Raw genomic sequence first — 23,228 nt, forward strand, 5'->3', positions numbered from 1 at the left:
TGTTGCTATGACAACACACCTACAGCTCTCTTTTTTTTTTATCTGAGCAATCTTATGTGCAAATGAAGCCAAACAGCGAAGTCATTTTGTGCTTCAGAAGCTGCTGTTTGAGAAACTTTGTACAGTTAGCTCTTCACCCATCTTACGGTTGTGCAGAATGCAGCCTAATTTCACAAAGGCGGAATCCCATGTGTAGGCATTGAAAGAGGAGCCGGTCAGCACCCAAGTTATTTTGAATCAATCCAAATAGAAATTGCAGCTGGGTCAAGTCACTGGTGGTACCAAATAGAGAAACATCAGCCTTAATACGTCTTAAGTGAACATCTAGGGACCTTACGAAACAGAAACAATGTAACGTTATGAAAAGTGCATCATGTGCATTGTGTGCATTATACCCTTGTGGATTGCTAAAGTAATGTTCACATCACTTGAATATGCACAATCAGTGTACCAAATATGAGTTTAATTTGTTCCATGATAACAGCTGAGTCATACTTAGAGCGGAATGGAGATTTTCAAAAGGGCTGAACAGACAAGGTAAGAAAGAGATCGCCAATTTACCCAACACCTACACTCGCTTTTCTTTCTCACCCACCCACCGCAGTGTTAAGTGATATGACCATGTTTTTCCTTATTCCACAAGAAAGAAATGCAATGCAACTCAGTGTGGTGCTGTACAACGTTTCAATAAAACACCCAAGCAAAACTCCACATTGTGTATGCGCTTGTTAGTTGTTTAGCTTTAGTGTTCGCTATGCTGATAGTAATTTCCAGAAGGCTGCCTTCTCAACTTAACTATTTAATGTATGCCGGAAAGATCGATACACCGCTGTAGATCCTTCTTTGCAAGATTGTGAAAGGTCAAACCCCCACCTCCAAGGTCGCTACTCTTATACAAAGGGGTGACTCTGTCTAGCCTGTGTGATAATGTCTGACTTTGCAGTCTTAACTGAAATCAACTAATATGTAGTATGTGCAAAGAGTGAGGGAGAGAGAGAGAGAGAGAGAGAGAGAGAGAGAGAGAGAGAGAGAGAGAGAGAGAGAGAGAGAGAGAGAGAGAGAGAGAGAGAGAGAGAGAATGCTTTAGAATTTTAGCATTCATAATAAAGGGTGATAACATTTGTCTAATTGATCAATCATATTTAATAAATATATAAATATAACAACAGACCGAGTTGGGACTCGAGGACTACAAAAAGTGGTTGTCTTTGAAGAAATGCAGGTTATGAGGATCAATATCCCCATCTACTGGATATTAATGGAAGGTGCATGCAAAAGTTGAACGTTTTGAGACAGCAATGTCGTGCAGCATAAATCTCGATCTGAAATCTTGAAACATTGCTGTAGGTATTCAAGGTCAGGCGCAAGTGGGACACAGTGGAACTTTCTTCTTGATGTGATTAATGTTATTGGGATCATAAGATGATTTAATTCAAAGCAACTCAATTTAAACAGTGCTCCTAAAAGCAACCAGTCTTCAAAAACTTAATGCAGCTACAAGTTTCAGTTTCTTACATTGCCCTCAGAATGAAAAGGTTTTCTAAAACTGTTGTTTAAATCGTTTTAAAATTATAACACCAGCGAGTCGTGGTTGAAGTGTCATGGCACAGTGGAGTGCGTGCGCATTCTTCCTTACCCCGCCCACTTATGCAAATTACCTTGTGTATCCGGAAATAAACAGTCCCGTGATGTCAGCTAGCTCCGTGTAGCATCGGAATGAGTCGGAGACCGTTCATTCTTCTGGATTTGTGCTCGCAGTGATCGGCGTAGTTCTCCGGTCATCTGCTAATGGCAGTTCATCCTGAAGCTGAGCGATGTCAGAGTTTATGTTGCCATCCGACGGACGTCAAGGGCGAGTGAATAACACTCACATGAAATGACGGGATGCCTTTCGAATAGCAGTTCGGTGTGCTACGCAGGCTCGCGGGCTAGTTAATACGAACATCCGCTACTCGCTTGACGGGAGTCATGTCGCGCTTTGCGCTGAGGCAACTGTCTGATTTTGAGGACTATACCGGCAAGAATGAGCTGCACGAGAGTTTAAAGACCGATCTTGACAACAGACTCGCAAACGTTCGTCTGAGCGCAGATGGACGTCACGTTCATGTCATCCTCCACAAGCCGAAGGTTGGTCTTGTGACTCTGGACAAGTATGAAAGACCTCAGCTGAGTCAAGTTGAGAGGAAGCTGGATTTGTGTTCCACGCAAGGCGTTCCCATTGTGGATCTTTTATATTTGGACACTAATAATAATAATAATGGCATCAACAAGGACTTTGTGACTGTAGCTGTGATTTACGAGAACGGACGATCTGAGTTTTGGCAATTCCAAGATTCCAAAGGAGGCTGGAGTCTCCTGCAAACAGCCGACTTGTGTAACAGTCCTCGGGCCCGAATGGTGTCTGTGTGCGCCTGCTCTAATCTAATCGTCTGGTGTGAGGAGAGGCCCCCATCAGAGAGCTCCCCCATCCTCATCTCTCCCAGGAGTAAGCTGAGACATTGTATCTGCAGGAGGGACTTTGAGTTGAAGGAGGGGACTGTGATTTTAGGAGGGGTGAAAATCGCCCTCCACAACAACCCTCGATTCAAGGTGGTCGCCTCGGGCCAGTATGTGCACCTCCTTCCGGATGTCAAATTGAAACCACTGAGAAAATTCTTCCTCTCTTGGTGCCCTCGCCAGGACTCCTTCCGGATCAGCACGGTGTGTCAAGCCACCCCCTTGAAAAAACAGTCGACGAAGGAGTCTGACTTCAGGAAACTGATCGCAGACTGTTTAGGGTTTCTGTCTGCGCTTGACCCCCCTGAGATCCTCAATGTCTCTCCTTCGGCTTGTGGAGGTTTGCTGCTTCTTCTCAACACGGGCTGGGTGTGTCTCCTGCAAAGCGATGGGGTGCTGCGCCAAATATACAAGATGGCCGACATGTGTCCGCTTAAATACTCAACACACACTAGCCTCTGCACATACCAGGACACATTGGTGCTGGTCTTAAGCCAAAATCTCTATCTTATTGACTCAAAGTGTGGTAGAGAACTGGAAATGATAACACTAGACAGGGAGGGGGTTTTATTTCCCATAAAAACTGATGGATCACCGCACTTGCTTTCAGAAACTGGACTTTTTCAAGTGGTGCGTCAGGATACAGACAGTATTAACCTAAAACCGAAGTTGCCTTCTTTCACTGCAGCGGAGAACATTAACCCTGGAGCACTCCTGGTGGAAGCCGTGTTTGAGGAGGCGTGTAAATATTACCAGCAGAGGAGCCTGAGTAGCACCCAACTCACTGTGGACTCCTTAAAGAAAGGAGGGCGATTCCAGGCACCCATCTCTTTAGCATCCATTCTCAATGACTACCTCAGCTCGGGGCCCAAGCAGAGCGCAGAAGAGCCATCCCAAAATGGAGAAATTGGAGGCGATGTGGGGGAGGACAAGTTAAAAGTCTCACTGGAGCCTGAGCTGAAGGCCTTGGTGGCTGTGGAAGAGTTGAAGCGGGCTCTGGTGAGGGGCAGCCTGAAAGAAGTGGAGGCGCTTTGTGAGAGTCTAGTTGGAAAAGAAATAGCCCGGCTGCTGTGGTCCTCTGAGCTACATCGGGACGACCTGCTCTACCTCAACTCCATCTTCGACGTCTTCCCGTGTCAAGCGTGGAGGGCGGCGCAAGCTGCTCTCCAGCTCCACTACAACGGGGATGGCTCTCTGTCCAGCCAGGCGTCTCCAGACGTGTGGAAAACTGTCCTTGGTCCGGCGCCGAGTTTCCCAGCTTCAGTCCCTCTTACAAACGGTGGGTCAAAGCATAGGAAGAGCTCCAAAGCAGATCACAACGGCAACTGTACATCCAAGTCGACAAGCTCCGCTTCACCCGTCACCCTGCCCGTCTTCGAACTCCTCTGCCATTCGGTGTTACGCTTCCAGCCTGCTCAGCTGCCGCGCTTCCTTGAGCTCAGCCAGCAGCAGCAGGGCTCGGCCGGACTGGGGCTGAGCCTGGCCGCTTCCACTTGGAGCTTCCCCACCGGTGGAGGAGACAACGGCGAGAACAACGTGCCTCTCTATAAGCGCACCCTGAGCGTGCTGTCGTCGGCGAGAACGCACCGAGACCAGTTGCAGGAACTAGAGGTGGAAGTGTTAATGGTCAGCGGGCGGCCCAACGCCATCCTCCAGGCGTTAAGGATTCTGGCTGGACAGCAGCAGTGGGAGAAGGTGACCGAGGTGGCCCAGAAGTTCTGCAAACAGAGTCCCCTGCTGAACAAGGAGATCTTCACTACGCTGCTGTGTGAGGTGACCCAGCACAGAGAACTGGACCCCTACCTAGACCTGCTGTGGGCGCTGTGCCCTGAGGACATCACCGTCACCACCATTCTGAACCTGGTACTGAAAAATCTCCCGCCGCCCAGCACGTCGTCCTCTTCGCCTCTTTCCGTGGCCTTCAGGCCCGACTCTTTTCCAGCTCCCTTTGCTGACCCACAGAGTGGTCAGGTGACCATCGGCCTCCTCAAACCTCTGCTGAGAAAAGTTCTCCAGAGGGAAACCAAGCCCAGCCAGCACTACGCCGACATCCTTCAGTCCCCCTCATTCGTGCCTCCTGCTCCCCCCCGCATGCCCACGGAACCATCCAAGACCAGCACAGACTTACTTGTGGACAGTACCTTGGTTCGTGGTTCTACCTGCTGACAGTCTGATGTGAGCACTTTCTAAAGACTCTTGACAGAGTCCCATCTTTAAAGCGATGACTACCATGTACATAAACACGACGGCTAATTTTAACATGTACATAGTGCGCCTATAGGAAATAATTTATCCCATCAGTGTTACATGCATGTGGATGACAAAGTTAATAATTGGTTTCTCACAGTTGTATTACTATTTTTTTTTCTTAACTTCCACATCCAAGAAGAGATTGTCCCTGAATGCTACACTGTCCAATGCTGTCATTGTGTCCCCCTCTTTGCCTCCACCCCTTTCCAGCTCACAAGACATTCCTGACAGAGATGCCAAAGAGACTAATAGTTGTGACTTGCAATTCAATTTGGGAGTAATTCCAGCATGAGGTCACATGGTCTGAGCTATACACAATCTGTGTCTTATCTTTCAGCCTCCGTGCTCTGGTTTACCATCACTTCCGTCAGCAGTGTTAGCGTTACAGTTTTCAAGTGGTTTGCTTGTTTGGTCATGCTGCAGTGCCTCAAATGAAGCATTTAATATGAAGAGATTTGTTGCCCACAAAAACCACGGCTATGACATTTTTGTAACCGTGTCAGACAAGATGGTTGATTTGGTTTGAATGTCATTCCTTTTGTAGTTTAGCACTACTGCAATCAGCTGAGTTCATTTTTAAAGTGGCTACCACAATTTGCTTTTTCTGTCCAGGGGTAAAAATAAGAACACTGTCAATGTAGTATGTCTGTGTGAATGCTATTAAACTGTGATAAAATGGTTTTGATGCTTTCTTCTTAATCCTACATTTGCTCACTATTTAACCACATTTTTGTTAAAATATAAACTATATGTATGATTAATGGAATGTTATCTGAGAAAAAAATATATAATAAAAATCAGTAGGATAAACTGTTATAGGGTAGTGTCCCTGAATCTTTAACTGTTCAAAGTGTGAAAATAAATTTATTAATCAATTAATAAGTACCTACACGGTTCTGTAGCTGATGTTTTTAGTTCTATTAGCAGAGGCAGAGCATCTCATTCTTGCAGCCAGTGGGCAGGTTCCACATAGGTATGTAAAAGGATCACAGCAGGCTGTCAGTAGCAGTCCAAATGTAGAACCAGGGAGTAATCAGAGTGCCCCAAGGGATGCCTGATTGATTTTTCCTTCTCCTGCTTGCAAAGGCAAGGGCCACAACATTCGGTACACTTGGGCTGCACAATCTTAAGGATCAAGCCAGTTCTACAATTAACTCACCAGTGATGTGACAATGTGAATTTTCTGTTATTTGTAAGCACAGGCTTGTAGAAACAAAATATTGCATAATAGATATTTCTGTTTTCCACTTACTTAAGCCACGGACATAATTGATGATGTCTTTCCATAGATGAATGTCAATGAACATAAAGGTCAGAGGTCTGTGTGCTTGTTGTGTGCATGTTGGTTGGTAAAAGGTGTTTTACCCTTTTATTTTTGTTTGTTTGTCAGTAACATGTTTTGTTAAACTTGCACAACAGCTCAAATTGGTGTGAAGATTGATGACTTGTTTGCGCGCGTGTGTACTCTACTTCTCTCTGGTGGGTGATTCCATTAATGAAATCCGTCCATGAGTCTCTCCGTCAGTCCGTCCTGAAGGCTGTTCAGGTACTGTCGATATGTTGCACATTTCTAATTTTGCATAGGGGAAAAAAAATATTCTATTTGAAAGACACTGATTATGTTAATGTTTCCTCAGTAATTATCAACAATAATGTAAGGAAGGAAAAATATACATCTCAATCTTCTCAATAAATTAAACAATAAATAAGATAAATGTCGATATGCACCATTATATCTGTGAATCTCTGCAAAGTTGCTTGTACGTGTGATCCTTTATGCACACTGTGATTTGAAAAAACAACAAATAGCTCCCTCTAGCGGACATTATGAAGAAAACATTAAAACAACCACTTTGTTTACACCACACCACTCCAAATAACAATAATAACAATAATAATAACGATGATATCGGCACATTGGTGAGAAATTAAATAAATTATCTTTTTAAAATTGTATCAAATGTGCATATACCATTCCCCCACATTGTATGCATAAGGACTCATGTGACTAAATGTGTAATATGATTAAAATATAATACCATTTTACTTCTCAAAAATTTGGAATAATTAAAAAAAAAGACAACTGCAACTGCCAATCCTGCCTATTGGATGCATCTTTGAGATCCCTCCTCTTTCTTTCTCCTCTTTCACCTGAGCCTCATGACTAAACATGCACTCTATGAATATTTACGAGGTCGGGATGGCCACGGGCCCTCTGAGCGTCTCTAGATAGCCGAGAGGGGTCTAGTTGGGTTGTTTTGTCTGGGGCTTCTTCCATCCCAGCAAATCCAGAGAAAAGGACTTCCAACTGTTTCCTTTTCTGCCCACAGGGAATCATGGCTCGGGCCCCCGGCTATCGAGGGCCTCTCTTGGGGCTGCTTCTGCACTTTGCTCTACTTTGTTCAGCTCAAGTAAGTCTTATTTGTGACCCTCATTCCTCTCTCTTTGTTTGCAATGACGCACAAATCATTTTCTCCTTTTTTATCATTGAGAACTCACAGGGCTCTAAGTTACTCAATATGATGCATGGAAACTCATATATTTTGAAATCATGTATGTAGGCTCCTGTACTTACAAAAGTCGCGATATTATCCTGTGTGCTATAGTTGGAGTGGTTTGAGAATGCACCTGTGCCATAGGTGTCACTTTTATCGTGACTTTAAAAAAAAGAACATAAAATATTATTTAAAAAATAAAAATTCCTCAAATTTCAAAGGATTTTGTGCTGATGTGTTTTTCCACTTCTCAGAGGGAGTCAGGACCAGCTGGACCAGCAGGTGTACCAGGAATTGATGGCATTGATGTGAGTAATTGAGTGCAATCATGTTTTTCTGCTTTACACTATTTGTGACTTAATATTTTATTATTGTTTTTAGGGTGATAGAGGATCGGAGGGGCCAGCTGGTCTACCTGTAACTATGCATTTTGATTTCATTTATTTTATTCTAGTATTTTTTTTTCCATTTTATTGCATGTTTATTTTCAAAACTTTAATGTGGGATTGTCATTTGCAGGGACCTGATGGAGAACCTGGTAAAGTTGGATCTTCTGGACTACCTGGAATTCCAGGAAATGATGTAAGTAGTCTGTTTGTATGCATGCTTTTTTTAATTCATATTTCAAGATTATTTGTATTTTCTTTATTAGTGGACTTTTCAAGGTTTATTTCTAAAAAAAAGAAAATCACTTTAGTCAGCATATATGTTGTTTGTTGCAAAAGTGCAATACTGCAAAATACAACCTAAAATAATCAAATCAACAGTTAGTATGTTATGCAAAAATCACTAACCATCATTTGGTTATTTTAGCATTATTATGTACCGCCAATGCCTAAAATGTTGACATTTATTCAAATTTTGTGTTGGCTATATTTTTTCCCCATTGTAAGTGGCCACTTCAACAAACTAAAAGCAATTTCAAATGCTAAATGAGCGAAACTCAAACTTTTTTTACTGTCAAAACATTTTGGCCTCATTTGTGATTATTGCCAGTTTGTTTTATTAGGATGAAATAAGGAGAAAATACATGACATTTACTTGTGAAATTTCCCTCTGAGCCATTCAATACTATGACTAAGACTATGCATAATAAAATGGCAAGAAAAATACACAAATTACAAAAATACAGTAAATTTGTCAGAAAATCATAATAGGTTAGAACCAAATTAAAGTGTGTACCGTTTTACGCCAGAATGAAATTTCGGTAATGATAGTGCCATACAGTATTGGCCATAATTGACAGGTGACTAAAATCTCATAATGCCGTAAACTTTTATAAATCTCAGTCTAAAGTGATGGCAGTTTGACAACAAAACCGTCTCTGTGATCCTGCTCCAGTTGGTATCCACCACCGAGAATCCACAAAGCAGTGTGGAATGATCCCTTGTTTGAAATGAGCCAAAGGAATGTTGCTCTCTGCTGTCTGCAGTCTGAGTACTTTGCCCTCTTGGCTCACTGCTGACTGACTCCTTCCACCTCTAAACTTTCCTCCCATGTGCGTCTTTAATTTTGTTAGGATTTGAGTGAAACCCGGGATTTAATTAATACTCCAAACGCCACCGTATTATACAGCCAGTAGGAGGTGGTTAATCCCTTTATGACCGGGGCTCCTCCCACAAGGTGAAATTTATGATAATGTAATATAGCGATCTAATTCTGAATATGGAAATATTGCCAGAGGAAAGGTACCGGCTCATTTAACAAGCACATGGCAAATTGAGCTAATCCTGACTGAATGTGCTCTCTGCAGGGTTTGACCGGACCTATCGGAGACCCCGGGCCCGACGGTCCCCCCGGACAGAAAGTAAGTGACTAATGAGCCCCTCACCTCAGAGAACGTCCGGGAAACGGTGCCAAGCTGCCGTCTGCTCTTTTGCCGTTCTATGTATAAATTCCTCCTGACAAATGAGACCTAATCCTGCAAATCCTCTGTGTAATCTCCGTGGGGAGGCAAAACCCGGCATCGCTGCTCATTAGTACAAACATTGCTGGGTCAAGTGTGCTTTTGCCGGCCCAGTCATGTGATAACTATTTAGTCTCACATTGATCGTCTGTTTGGATCTGTCCATTCCATTCATATAGCTCTTTGATCCTAGGGTGAACCGGGAACATTTGGACCTCGTGGAGCCGCTGTGAGTTAAACATCATCTCCAAATACGCGTCTAGAAAACTACATGAATCACTCATCACACTGTCTTGTTTCTCCCCAGGGTGTCGGGTCAGATGGACCCCCTGTGAGTTACTCACCATAATTATGCATACTATATTTATCTTTGCACATTTGGATATTTTTGCATGGAAACAAGTTTCATCTCCATCTGGTCTGATTCTGAACAGGGGCCACCTGGGCCAGGAGGACTTCCGGGCCCATTGGGGAAAACAGGACCACTTGTAAGCACATGGCGTGTTTTATTTTATACAGTGAATTCATAAACGTCATTTACGTTGCCTTAAAAATAGTAATGGTGGAATTGCTTATATTATTGCAATATAACATGTTTATTTTTAAGTGATTTTCTGCTTTTTTGTGCAATTATTGACCGCAGGGGGCGATGGGTGTGAGAGGGCCCCAAGGACCTCGTGGACCAACAGGCCCCAGAGTAAGTGACCTCTTTAAAGTCCACCCAAAATTTAACTGAAGTGAACTCACCTCATGGAAGATAAGTCGTGTCTTCTATGTATAAACCACATTCCCTCTTCCCTTGCAGGGGGCAGCTGGGATGCTGGGCAGTGCCGACCTGGTAAAATCTGTCAAAATAAAAGCAAACATTTAGAATTTTCGTGATTTTTTATTTTTGACTTTTCTGCTGCTGTTTAGTGTCCCAACTCGTGTTCATCTGGGACCTCTGGACATCCTGGTCTTCCTGGCATGAAGGTGATTTCAAGAGATAAACAACTACACAATATTGTTATCACTATTGTATTTTGTTTTTTCTTCCAAACAGCCCCTTTAGACAAAAATAAAATCTGCTTTTCTCTCTGCTTTTTACCAGGGACACAAAGGTGTCAAAGGTGAAGCGGGAATACCTGGCAAGCAAGGCCACAAGGTATACATGTATATATTTTACTCAAAGAGTTAATACAGGTGATTCAAACCCATGATATTTATGCACATAAATGCAACCCACATGCCAGAACATTCCCATACAGATTATGTTGGAATCCCCTCGTTTCACAGCGTGTGGCAGGCATTTGTCTGTGCCGCTCATTGTCAGGAAAAGGCCAGACACGCTCGTGTAATGCCTCTGATAGCTCGCCTGATTTATTTGAAATGATGTTCAAGCATCCTTTCCCCCCTGTAATGTGTTCATACGCTATATAAATGGAAATGAGGCGATCTTTGTGTGTGCAGGCTATGATTCAACATCAGCCTCACAATCATGTTGTCTGTCACTGACTAAAGGCGAGAGCCGTTTCAGGGACCCTTTTGCCTGTTTATGCAGAACCACTGGCTGTTAACAATAAAATGACCACATGATAAACCTGGGACACTTTCCATCTTGTTCAGGTCTGAAGTTCACAAACTGCTTCAGTGAGTGTATAAATGCCCCATAAAATGTTAGAGGCCTCTGTAAATATATTTAAATATATTTATTGCCATCTATTAGACGGCTCTGAGGAAGACTGGAGTTACAGTCAAAACTGTCAGCAGGTAACAACTAAAACTTTTATTTGTCTGAACAAACAAATCTGTTTATAATCTTTACTGTGACATGATGAATCTCATCAGAAAAAAAATAGATGTTTTGCTGCTCATTCTTACTGGCGTGTCCATTTCGATGAATATGAATGTATTTCGAGGAACACAATCAATTCTTCATCTGCACAACGTAAAGTGATTTCGCTTGTTTGTTGTTGTGTTCAGTTTCATCATCCGCACTGTGTTGTTTACTCCTTTTAAGAGCCTCTTTATTATCCGTAATTAAAACAACAAATTGCCTTTTTAATGACGGAAAATCTCTGATGCTTGAAAGCCTCAAACGCTTTCTTCTGTATCTTGAGCAGAGTCAGCACATTACTTATTTGTAATTAGAAAAACGGGGCAACAAATGAGAGTTAAAACATCGGCTTAACAAAAATTTGAAAGAGAATTACTGTTCTTGTTCTGCCATTAACATAATCCACAGCTTTTGTGCAACTGAGAGGCATCATTAGCAATGTTTTTTTTTTTTTTTTGTCCTGCTGCTGATGTTGTTTGTGTTGTTTGCTCCTAGGGGGAGGAAGGAGAGCAAGGGGGTCAAGGGGAGGTTGGTGCACAAGGACCAACGGTGAGATTGACTATTTATCTTGCTTTGAGTGTGTGTTGTAGTCACGCTGGCTTTTATTTCACTCACCTGTTGTCTTTGTGTGTTGTTTCAGGGCAGCCAAGGCATCCGTGGAGCCACAGGAATGATGGGCACTAAGGGAGAGACGGTCGGTGATTTTTCCCTTCAACAATATTTACCCATTTAAGTTGAGCTCTGACAAAATGTGTAAACTTGACTGTGTGTTTTCTGACAGGGTGCTCGAGGACCTGATGGAGATCCAGGTCCTCAGGGTGTTGCCGGTGCATCTGTAAGTATTTAAACGAGACAATATGGACACACAATTGTTCATCAGTTAGCACCCTGTCAAAGGCGAGGCTGGGGGGCCAGATCCGGTCCGCCAGATTATATTATGTGGCCCGTGAAAGCAAATAGTCTGTCAACTTCAAAAAACCTCCCCCAAAAAATACAAATATTTTTCAAAATTAAAAATACTATTCAAAACTATTTACGGTAAAACAATACAATTTGGGACTTAAGTGACTTAATTAACATTACTGCATCACAGATACTGCTCTTGATTTTTGCTTTGTGTTACACCCACTCCGGACAAATACTGTATATGATTTCAGGGTGATCAAGGCCAACGAGGTGTGATGGGTGAGCCGGGGCCTAAAGGTGAAGAGGTAAGTAAGCACATCATCAGTGACTTTTCTCTCTGTAAATAATATTTGTTTGAACAATCTGAGTGAAGGTTTTGTTGTTCAGGGTTTACAAGGACCAAGAGGCATCACAGGTCTGCCAGGCCCCAAAGGAGATGCTGTGAGTATGATTATTTTGTCAAATAGGATGATAATGCTGTATTTTGAGTCTTATTTTATTATTCCGACCAGGGTTTACCCGGTGTGGATGGCCGTGAGGGCATTCCAGGCCTGCCGGGATCAAAGGTATGATTCCTACTATTGCGTATTATCACTCTCCATGTTACAATTGGCTTTTCCTCACGGTTTGTTTTCCCTACAGGGAGGGATTGGGAAGCCTGGACTTCCTGGAGAAGGTGGCCCTCAGGGACTTCCTGTAAGTTTAAACATACATCTTAAAAATGAGAATTTTTCCTCCAAATAATTCTGTTGTACTGTTTTAGATCAGATCATAACCTGAACACGCATGCCAGCAGACTAAGTCTGTTCTTCTGGGCACAAGTGTGCAAGCAGCGTTTTTCCCGTCCTCTAATGTGCGAGGAGCCTAATGAAAGGCACTAATGGGACTCAACTCGACTGTGACACTGTTTAGCCAAGATTGTGTCGGTGTTAAAGTCGTCACCCGAATTAAACCTCCAGGGTGCTCCGATCAAAACGTTTATAAGCAGCTTATTTGGGGCCAATCCCTCAGGCAAATATATTTAATCCATCTGTGTGGAAACGGATGGATATCCTTTTTAAGATGCTTTTTGGATCTTATTCTGTGTCTTTTAGGGTTTGCCTGGCTCACCTGGACCAAAAGGACTGAGTGGCCCAAAGGTTGTCAGCTTGATTCTTAATTAAATATGAGGTTTTGAGTCTTGCATTTATATTTTATATGAAAATGTTGCTTTTGTGCTTTAGGGAGATGCCGGTCAAACAGGCTTCCCTGGAACAATGGGGCCTGCTGGAAAAATGGTATCACACGGCAGGCTATTATCCCATAAAGCTTATATTATATTGACCTGACAAAAACAAAACAAAACAACTCTGAGCCTTTTCTTTGACAGGGCGAGCGCGGGGAACAAGGCGAGATTGGAGTCTCTGGACCCATCGGCGAACCTGTTAGTATTCATCCTGCTTTTATTTTTTGGATTTTAAATAAATCAAGTCATGGGATCTCCTTTATTATTGTTAACTGTTTATTTTTCTACGCTTACAGGGAGATTTGGGAGAACACGGCCCGGTGGGTCCAGCTGGAAAGCCTGGTTCCAGGGTAAGCTATTTGAGAGCAAGCAAATGCTTACTATATTTTATATTCTTTCACAGAAAAAAATAGGGGCTACTTAACATATTCAATTGAATGCGAGTTATTTTGCTGAATAAAATTGGTTGCCATTGGCCATCTTATCTAATTGATTTATTTATTGATAACATTAGGGGGTAATTGAATTATTTGATCAGGGGATAATTGAATTATTTGGTGAGCCAAAGTAATTTTATTCAACAGATTACAATGTTAGATGCTGTTACATTTAAACAGGAAAATGCGGAGAAGGTTTTTTCCCAGGAGTCTTTGGTATAATCGAGCAGATCTCACTTGAGGTCTACTTTCACAGTGAGGGGAGAGCAGTCTGAAAGGGTCTACTGTTTTCCTGACATTCCTGACAGTGCCGCAGAGATCAAATGAGAGACAAAGTGAAGAAATACTGCCATGCTTTGTTGGCTACGCTAAAAGTTTACTACATGAGCATCGGGAAGACATTTTAAATTTCATTTACTGTATGGCCATTTTGTGTAAAAATCAAACAAACAAAACCAAACCTGTGTTTGTGGGTTTGTGATAGGGACCTAAAGGTGATCCCGGCCTCCCTGGTATTCCAGGCCCTCCTGGCACTCCTGGCATGAAAGGAGAAAGGGTAAGAAAATCATCGCAGTACATCTTGGAAAGACGATGGTTCGGATGGTTATTTCTCAACACTTATCTCCATATGTGGAGGCCTAATACACGCATGCGCACGCAAAGCTACACACACCAACAGCAAAGCTCATTTGTCTTGTTGATTACAGGGTGAGCGAGGAGAAGGAGGTCCCAAGGGAGAACAGGTATGAAATCCTCATATGAAATGATTATTTCATGTGTGGCGTATCATGATACTTAACCCGAAAAATGATTACATATTTTTTCAGGGTCCACAAGGTGATGAAGGCAACCCTGGAGAGAGAGGGGATAATGTAAGACCATATGCAAATATAAGCTCGTTCTTTTCACCGGGAAATTCAATGCATGATGTTTCCATATGTGTTTGTTGATGTATCGTATCTTTTGAAGGGCGAGCCTGGAGAAGCTGGAGCAAAGGGAGAGGTGCGTAACAATTTATATTTTGGCATTGCATACATTGAATATGCTTCAATGATTCAATGATTTCTCAAGACTGGCAACCCCGGCGAGCCTGGTAATAGAGGTCCAGAGGGAATTCGAGGCCAGCCAGGAATTGAGGGTCCGCCCGGCACACCAGGACCGCGAGGCATGCAGGGGAACAGAGGGCCGCCTGGAGCCAGAGGAACACAAGGCCCCGCGGTAGGTATAGCACACTCTCGCTAAAAAGTACGCACAGCTCATCATTGCAACTTTATGAGCACAATGAAGAAGGATCGGGGTATTCAAAAGTTTTTTTTTCGTAACCTTGAAGAGAAAGAACTCTCAAAAGACTGGGATGGTGAAGTGTTTTGGTATCTTAAAGCACCCTACCACTGTTTTTGTTGCAGGGTAAAGAACCAAGCGACCAGCACATCAAGCAGGTCTGCATGCGAGTCATGCAAGGTAAAAAGCGATGACCCCATTCATCATCCCCTCGTGCCTCGTTTATGACTTGAATCTAGCTCACGTATTACGGTGCCGGCCTTCTCTCTTACTGATCAAGACGCTTGGCCAATACTACACAGTTCACACACAGAAAAGAAAAGGGCTCATAAGCAAAACATGAAATAAACTTCAGGCTTTGTTTATTTGATGGATGAAAGATCTCCTTGTTCGCCTAGAAAGAAATGTTCCAGGGGAAGAGGCAACCTCTCTTCTCTTTATTCTTTTGCTCTTGTGTCTTCCAAACTCATCTCCTAGAGTCATTACTTTTTTATAGCCGAGCTGCTGAAAAATTAATTACACCTCCAGCAGACCTCTTCTCCTCTGCTCAGAGGAAAAAAAAAAAAAGTCAGTATAAGGGAAGGCAATGTTTAAAGGGAACAGTCAGGCTGCATGCGCTGCATGAATTTTCAGGAAGTGCAAGATATCAAGCAGCACAGAATCACAGGAGATTAATATTGGATCATTTGCACCATGAACATACATTTTCTGTTTCTCAATGCTGTGTTAAAAAGTAGAGTCTCTTCTCTTTTCAATGTACTGAGGGTTTTGATGAAATCCAGGAGAAGTTTTAAGGATCTTCTTTACTTTACTTCTTGCTTCACTCTGAATTGAACCCACAAGCGCACAGAGAACATCTCGATGAGCCTTCCCTCTAACACCGGTGTCTGTTGTGAAATTATTTAATTCTCTCATGATTTTTTTCTCCAATAGAACAATTAGCGCAGTTGGCTGCTAGTTTGAGAAGACCTGAGTCCGGCGCTGCCGGCTTACCTGGCAAACCCGGACCACCGGGCCCTCCCGGGGCTCCGGGAGACAATGGTTTCCCAGGACAGGCAGGGACAAGAGGCCTTCCTGGACTCAAAGGACCACCAGGACACATTGGAGCCAAAGGACCCAAAGGTAACTACAGCGCCGACCAATACCGATTAAACATAATTAAGCAAATTGTGTTTACTTTTTTTTTTTCTTAGCAGCAGGCCACAGAACTATTATTGAACAGAAGGAAGTAGATAAAAAGCTTATGTTAGATGGCAGGAATGTACTATATTTGATTCTAGGGTGTGGGTAGTTGGGAAAAAAAATGAATGAAAAATAACGCTGGTAAGTCATATGATGTCATCATACGGTGTTTGTCGCTTGCAGGTGATATGGGTGACAGAGGTTCCCGTGGGCCCACAGTGAGGGGATCCAAAGGTCAGCAAGGACCTCCAGGGCTACCCGGTGAGTAAACATTAGACTTTTAAAGTCAAACATTCAGGTCAGGTCTGGCTCTGTCGAGGCTTACGAGACCAACATATACACTTGCAGGCGAGGCTGGCAAACCCGGTTACGGTCAGGACGGTCGCGATGGCCAGAGGGGACCTCCTGGTCTTCCAGGACAGCCCGGTGTACCTGGGCCTCCCGGTCCAGCCGGTCCGAACGGCTACTGTGATCCATCATCTTGCAACTTGTCACCGGGAGCTCAGCCGGAAGTGAAGGGACCTGCGAGGAACTAAAAGCCACTCTGGGAGAGACAGAGACTATTGGATTCAAACATATTTCATCTCAGGGGTTTGTGGTGCCGTCCCTCCATTAACCTCTAGTCTTGTCTTCGCAAGCTCTGCCACAAGGCTCCCAGCTCCAGAAAAATACACATTTGTTACCTGTTGCCAAAATCTATCGTGTGTTCTTTTTCTTTCCGACCTGGATTGGTGTTTTTATAGTCCCAGCAATGTGTTATGATTGTTCATCCTAGTTTCTCTCGATTCACAGTATTTTTTCCCCCTCTCCTCCCTTGAAAAACTTGTCAATCACCCCAAATAAATCTGGATCAGGTCTTGCCTTTTTGTTTTGTATGTGGTAATTTATCAGAGATCATTATCTTTTTTTTTTTTTTTTTTTTACAATTGTCCAAATGTCAGAAAGTCTTTTCTGTTGCAAATAAAAAGGACAGAGGGTGTCACACTGACTTCAGTGTATGTTGTAAATCTGTAAAAAAAAACATGTTTAGGTTGTGGTTTAGTATATTTCCTACAAAATAAACTGATGTGACATTTTGCCTCATTGTACAGGACAACAAAATTATATTTTAGTAATGATGAGCGCAATGGTCATTAATGTAACAAATAAATAAAAAAAATACACACAGAACTGTGTTTATTCTGTATGAATTTTTTGGGTATTAAGTAGTCGTTCATTAAAAAAAATACCTCAAGATTAAGCATTGTTTCATAAAGCTTATTTTAAATATACTAATTGGAGACAATTTGCAGACAACAAACTTTTTATTTTTTAAATATTGTCCTGATTTATTTTAAATTAGCATTTATTATATATGAGGTTTGTGTGTTCGTAAGTGGAATCCAGAAAAGAATAAAAATAGAATGCCACAAATAAAGCACGACATAACGTTTATTGCACACAAGTAAGGCAAATGTCAGTTCAGATCAAGAAAATGTTGCAAAGAAACATGTCAGAGAACTTCTGCTTATGGTAAACTCACAAGAAGTGTAGGAAAAAAAAAAAAAGGAACATTTCCAAAATAGCTAATTACGTGTCAAACAAAGTGAGGTAGATATTGAAGCAAACAAAAAGGAGGACAAAAAGGACACTTAGCACGACACCAGTTTATCAACAGAGTTGCTCTGAGAGCAGCAGGCAGACATTTTTAATCTGAGAGAGCATGCTGAGATGCTGATCCATACTCCCCTCATTACAAGTTTATTCACAAGATTACATAACACATGTGGTTTCACAATAAATTTGCATTTGAGGATTGTATCGAACAAAATGACAAGATAAGCAGGTTATTAAAATGACGTCATTGTTCCAATAAATGGTGCACAAATCCACATCTTTGTGTTTGCACTCAATTTACAATTAAATAGATTTGCACTGAAATGCTGGTGATGTGAGCTGTGACATCAGAAGCCACTTTTCAGTCCTCCCTCGTTATCAGAGCTAAATTGAAGTGACGTAAATTTTAAGTGCACACACGAGAAGCTCTCATCAGTACACCAGAGAAAAAAACAGGAAGTTCAGATTACTTTTCATGCCCTCAGAATTCGATCAAGGTCAGCTTTATTGTCTCAGAGGGGAGCCCATTAAGAGGAACATGATGAAAAAAGCCACAAGCCAACAGAAAACCTATTGCTCAAAGTCCCTTTCCTACATTTCACTCTTATCCAGTAGGGGGCTCTTTAGACTCATAAATGAAGGCTTCAAATAAGACCCACTCACATTTTACAATCCAGATGATGACTAAACAACTATGCTTTAATAACAAAAAATACAAACATATTTTGTGTAGGTTGTGATGCTCTTTGATGTGAGACTTGAAAGAAAAACGAAAAGAAACACAATTTCAAAAAGATGTGGAGAAAAGGCTGTCAGAAACTCAGTCACCAATCTTGTACATGATCAAATACAACAGGGCATGTTACAAATTAAAGCCTTTGAGTCCAACTTTCATTACCACAGCACCAAATAATAATATATTATTTTCACAAAGTTTAAACTTGCAGAACAACTGCAAGAAGAAATGTATTATGGCAATATTTATTACTGTAATGTTTGTTTGACTCAAAGCGTACAATGAGTACATTAAAATGAGTTTAGAAATGAGCAAATAAATCAATCAAAATCTTCCAGTCTTAAGACGATGAAATAAAAAGAAAAATAACCTGGATGTTAACACGTCAAGTAGAAATGTTGATTGAGTGTAGTGTTCTGATTACTTTGGCGACGTTGAAAAGCAAAGATATACAAATAACACCAGAGGAATCATCATTTGCAAACACTGTAAACTTAACACGAGACTTGAAATCAACTAAGGCACACAAAGCATCAACCTTTCTAATCGTGTATAACTGAGAACCTCAAGACGTCGTTAAAATGATAACTTGCTTGTGTAATTACATCATCAGGTCCCATTACAAGCCCCATTAGCCCAAACCAAAACTCACGTGCAAAAAAAATCCCCTCATCATCACTCATTATCCTAGTATACAGCTGGGAGTATTTAAACATGAAGGCAAGGATAACAATGTGTATGAAGGAGCACTAGGGACACTAACAATAAATAAATACAATTACAACAATAAAGTCATTTAAATCAAGTGTTAAACTAATTCAATTGCAATATCACACAAATAAAGTCTTGCAGCATTGTAGAAGTACAACCATGATCAAATAAAGTCATGTGAGAATGAAGTCATCAAATTAAAAGAATTAATTTGCAATTCTAGTACAATAAAGTCACACTGTTACGAGAAATATATCGCTTTACAAGACTAAAAGTATATTGTTGTGAGAAAGTTATGAAACCCTTGTAGACATATTTTGTCTAATGATGTTTTAAATTATTATTTGATGATATCAATGTGTGAGAATAAAGTTTGTAGGTTAGAAAAGCCACAATGTACAAGGGGAAATAAATAAACTTGCTAGATTAAGAGCATAACTAAATTAGGCAGGCAAATCTTTAAGATTAGAACTGGTACACAAAATGTTTAAATAATATGAAAGAAGTCAAACTGATATTTAAGTTGTTAAACTACAAGACGAAAAATAAAACAACAAAATATAATCAGAAAAGAAAAAAGGGGGACATTTCACATCAAATTTGTTATATGTAATAATTTATAAATAATGTCAATTATGAGTCTTCTAACAATACAGCTTTACGCGCGCATGTTTTCTTTTAATTTCATTTTTACTTTATTGACTTGAATTTATGCCTCATGAAACATTTAAACAACACACAGTACATTATTTCCTCATGTATCAACCGCCCTGTGATGCGATTTGACTTTTTTTTTCAACAGCCAGTTGCCAAAGCAAATTGAAGACCCAGTAAATGGGAAGACATATTTAGTTTCGTTTGTCAGTAATTATCATGCACGATGTAAATCACTTTATAATAAACCTAAGATAGTCCACACATAAAAAATTGGGTTAATCCCATTCCAGAAAAAAAGAGCTGAGCTCTTTTAATACATTCTTTAAGATCTCACCACAAAAATAAATAATTCTATATCAGACACAGTGGATGCACTTTGGTTTTACATAAGGCGCTGGATTTTTTTTTTTTAAGGAGATTTTTTTTCATTTTAGATGTTTGCTCACACTCTCTCCCTCAACCACACTTCTATTATCAGACTGTTATTCAAATGTGTTAGGTCACCCACAGGCTCTGCAGTAGTCTGATAACAAGGAGTTCCACAGGGCGACTGCTCAACGCGAAGACCACCTCGTAAAGTTGACAGAAGTAAAGAGCGACATTAAACGAACAGCTAATCTCTTTCTTTTTCGTCTTTTGACACACATGCACACAAATAGCGCGATGGCTTATCTGAATGAGAACGGAAATGTGCAAGGCGTGTTAATTAAGGAGGCAAACAAATAATTAAGATCATGTTATTCCGACAGGGCTCAAAGTGACTAAACAAAGTCATTTCTCGGACTTGAGAGAGACTTAATGAGAGTTGACAAGGAATGCATTACATCACAGCACAGCAGGAAGGAGGGTCGGGTAAAAAATAAGACCGAACCCAAAAGTACATCTTTGCAAAAAATAGTAAGATTGCATTCAAAACAAGCCCATTAGCAATGTCACAAAAAAGGCCCTGACTGTACAGTACCAAAGGGGTGTTTGGATAGACCCAGTGCGGGACGCCAGTCATGCCGTCCCTTGTTTCTTGTTGCGAACAGCGTCTTGTGAGCTCAAAGCAGGATGGCTGAAGGCTGTGCTGGGCTCTAACCGGTGACAGTCGCTAGGGTTGCACATCCCTGCAGGTCCCCGCGGCCCCGGAGAGCCCGGAGGACCCTGAGAAGTTGGCCCGGGAAGGCCTCGACAAACAGAACATTATAAGGTTATGAACAACGAATGTAACTGCCTGGCACACGAGCCACAAGCTCACTCTGTAAACAGTGCAGATAACCTTCTGACTATTGTGTGCTGAGGGTGGCAACATGCTTCTGGCATTTCATCTTGGTTAGCATTTATGTAAAGCCATTCTTTTGTTTCATCAACATATTATCTTTATTTGGATCCATTCGTCGAAATGCCAGCTGTTGTAACTGACAGGATGAACATTTCCAGACTCTAATAAGAAAAGCAGATATTCATATGCCGTGTTACTAAGCAACACTGTGTTGTGGAAATGTCATCCTAACAGGTCTTTGTATTTTGTAATGTATACAGAAGCCTGCACCAGCCACACACACTCATGCAATCTCTGCTGGTTTCTTCCCTCTCTCTTACAGAGCATGGCTCAGTGTAACCCTTCAATTATAGCATCCATCTCATAAGCACGATGCTCACATCATATCACAGAGATTTAGCACAAAACCAGAATCACACATCTTGCTGTGTTCCGCACCCGCCTCTGAAAACACAACTTGGCCTTTTCATCATCCCCCGCCATCCATCTCCTGCCTAACAGCTCGCGCCAAAGTGTCTGCAGCTCTGCGCTTGTTAGCCTGTCACCATTCGCACAAATGCGTGCCTGAACCGGGGCGGACAGTGTGGGCAGTTGCTGGAACGGCTGATTTAAACTTGAAATCTAAACTTCAAACACCAATTCATGTAATGTAACTGCAGGGTCGCTAGTTGCCAAAGCATACTGCACCTAATATTACGAACGCAAAATCTCAAAAAGAGAACAAAGCAACAAATCAAACACTAGCAAAATCATTATTGGAAGCAGACAAGATGTGATACCGACATTGAACCAAGAAGAAGTGAAAGAAAGCAGGAAGCTAAATACTGACATACTGGCAAGACAACAAGGAACACCTGGACAATGCACATGTTGCTGATGGAGCTGATAGTAAGACACAAAGGGGCGGGGCTGGCGAGAACAGGTGGGAATAACCTGATGACAGACATTGAAGAAAAAAAACATGACCAAAGGAAACAAAAAAATAAAAATAAAATAAAGTAACTGGTGCAGTTTATATTCAGATGTGCCTTATAGTTAGGAAATTACGGTACACATTTGTAAAAATGTACTTTTTCTACTTTTGAGTTTTTGTAAACAAAGCAAGTTTTCAGGGGGAAAAAAATGGCAAATTTTATTGCAACGTTTAGGAAAACTGCCCGCAAAATCCTGGAGGAACATACTAGTTAAGCAACTTAAGCCTCATTGACTTGAATCCACGTAAGCTCGCTGCAAGTGCATCAAGAGCTGTGCTCTCCACAGGGGGCAAGAGGGCCCTGCCCATAAATTTTGCACCTCCATGGATGAGACGAACGGCATTAAGGTCAGTAATAACTTTTCTGTCACAGGCTGAAAATCAAAGAGGCCTTGCCCACTTGTCATCGCTCCATCACGCCTATGGGATGCTATTATTCACTTCGTGAGAGCAGGGGACAAGTTGACATCTTGTGATGCGATCTGGGAGGCCTTTGTTTCGGAGCAACATTAAACATGTTTTTTATTACTTGGGAATGTAACTGCTAGTCAGTCAGGAGTAAATGGAGGCACTTGGTTGTAGATCTTTTAGGGTGGACTCACATTCAAAAGCCTGTTTTGCCAACTAGGTGGGAATATGTAACAAAAAGTCAGTTTAATTAAGTTTGTGTTTAAATACATTTCCAAAGTTTGTTTTAAAAAAAAAGAAGATCTCTCTATATTGCAGATTTACACACATTGCTGATGGAACGTACCAACCATGATAAATTCAGGTTCAAGGTAACAAGGCATGAAAATATAATTATCCATATTCAGGCTCATCTTAACGTTAATGGAAATGACTCTGCGATCTTCGTCAGTTAATCTACTGTCAGAATTGTGCGTGTGTGCAGGGTGAGAAGCATTCATCAAAGCGGTGCTGCTGACAAAAGCTCGGCGTTGATGAAAGTGGTGAGGCTGATCAACACACTTAAGCTTAAGGACAAGACTGAAAGCAATTGATTAAAGGATGGCCAACACTGAGAAGCAAAGGGACACTGCAGAGTTGATAGCTTTTCATCCTATGAAAATAAAAGCAATTGGCCTCACCGTTCCGGTAACATTTCTATAAGATGTATAGTAGGGACTTTGAGTCCATTTAGAGAGAAGATTATTTTCAAGGTCACATGCTTGATGGCTAAACCTGTCTATTCAAGTTAATTTGAAAATCATGGGTTAGGGTTAGTCTTGACAAGAGGAACAATCAAGGTTGAAGAAGACTATCTAACCCGTGAATGATTGATTGGTAGTCCCAAAAG

General features: G+C 41.5%; 3 protein-coding genes and 1 long non-coding RNA gene across 8 annotated transcripts in view; 3 read left to right on the top strand and 1 right to left on the bottom strand.

The window, feature by feature from the left end:
• Positions 1-1,660: 1,660 nt before the first annotated feature.
• Positions 1,661-5,426, top strand: LOC125978633 (BLOC-2 complex member HPS6). Its single transcript, XM_049736179.1, has one exon. The coding sequence runs from the start codon at positions 1,969-1,971 to the stop codon at positions 4,660-4,662; it is 2,694 nt and encodes an 897-aa protein (XP_049592136.1). The 5' UTR covers positions 1,661-1,968; the 3' UTR covers positions 4,663-5,426.
• Positions 5,427-6,942: 1,516 nt separating this feature from the next.
• Positions 6,943-17,234, top strand: col9a1b (collagen, type IX, alpha 1b). Its single transcript, XM_049736190.2, has 32 exons — positions 6,943-7,157; positions 7,496-7,549; positions 7,623-7,658; positions 7,761-7,823; positions 8,995-9,048; positions 9,341-9,376; positions 9,455-9,478; positions 9,582-9,635; positions 9,791-9,844; positions 9,953-9,985; positions 10,063-10,119; positions 10,238-10,291; positions 11,459-11,512; positions 11,604-11,657; positions 11,745-11,798; positions 12,121-12,174; positions 12,257-12,310; positions 12,382-12,435; positions 12,512-12,565; positions 12,964-13,008; positions 13,093-13,146; positions 13,239-13,292; positions 13,391-13,444; positions 14,016-14,087; positions 14,239-14,274; positions 14,359-14,403; positions 14,501-14,533; positions 14,603-14,749; positions 14,938-14,992; positions 15,746-15,934; positions 16,178-16,255; positions 16,343-17,234. Exons 1-32 carry the CDS (start codon positions 7,083-7,085, stop codon positions 16,528-16,530), a joined length of 2,022 nt encoding a protein of 673 aa, XP_049592147.1. The 5' UTR covers positions 6,943-7,082; the 3' UTR covers positions 16,531-17,234.
• A 173-nt stretch (positions 17,235-17,407) lies between these two features.
• The window catches only part of col19a1 (collagen type XIX alpha 1 chain), a 75,265-nt gene continuing 69,444 nt past the window's right edge, over positions 17,408-23,228 (bottom strand). For all 4 annotated transcript variants that reach the window (XM_049736175.2, XM_049736174.2, XM_049736172.2 and 1 more), the window contains one exon: positions 17,408-20,863. In XM_049736175.2, coding sequence (XP_049592132.1) covers positions 20,694-20,863 — 170 coding nt within the window. In that variant the 3' untranslated portion in view covers positions 17,408-20,693. The remainder of the gene's footprint in view (positions 20,864-23,228) is intronic.
• LOC125978665 (uncharacterized) lies at positions 21,758-23,163 on the top strand. 2 transcript variants are annotated; one of them, XR_007485110.1, is made up of 3 exons: positions 21,758-22,279; positions 22,658-22,710; positions 22,806-23,163. It is a non-coding gene; the product is annotated as an uncharacterized lncRNA (long non-coding RNA). The 2 variants fall into 2 exon arrangements; XR_007485111.1 differs by having other exon boundaries at positions 22,824-23,163.

The sequence above is a fragment of the Syngnathus scovelli genome, chromosome 12, assembly GCF_024217435.2.
Source record: "Syngnathus scovelli strain Florida chromosome 12, RoL_Ssco_1.2, whole genome shotgun sequence".
In the NCBI taxonomy this organism is placed as follows: domain Eukaryota; kingdom Metazoa; phylum Chordata; class Actinopteri; order Syngnathiformes; family Syngnathidae; genus Syngnathus; species Syngnathus scovelli.

Bases quoted from the DNA above. Each gene is read 5' to 3' on its own strand.
- col9a1b (XM_049736190.2), top strand. From the start codon at position 7,083: ATGGCTCGGGCCCCCGGCTATCGAGGGCCTCTCTTGGGGCTGCTTCTG. The intron at 12,311-12,381 runs GTGAGTATGATT...TATTCCGACCAG, and splicing joins CAGGCCCCAAAGGAGATGCT to GGTTTACCCGGTGTGGATGG. The intron at 14,088-14,238 runs GTAAGAAAATCA...TGTTGATTACAG, and splicing joins CTGGCATGAAAGGAGAAAGG to GGTGAGCGAGGAGAAGGAGG.
- LOC125978633 (XM_049736179.1), top strand. From the start codon at position 1,969: ATGTCGCGCTTTGCGCTGAGGCAACTGTCTGATTTTGAGGACTATACC.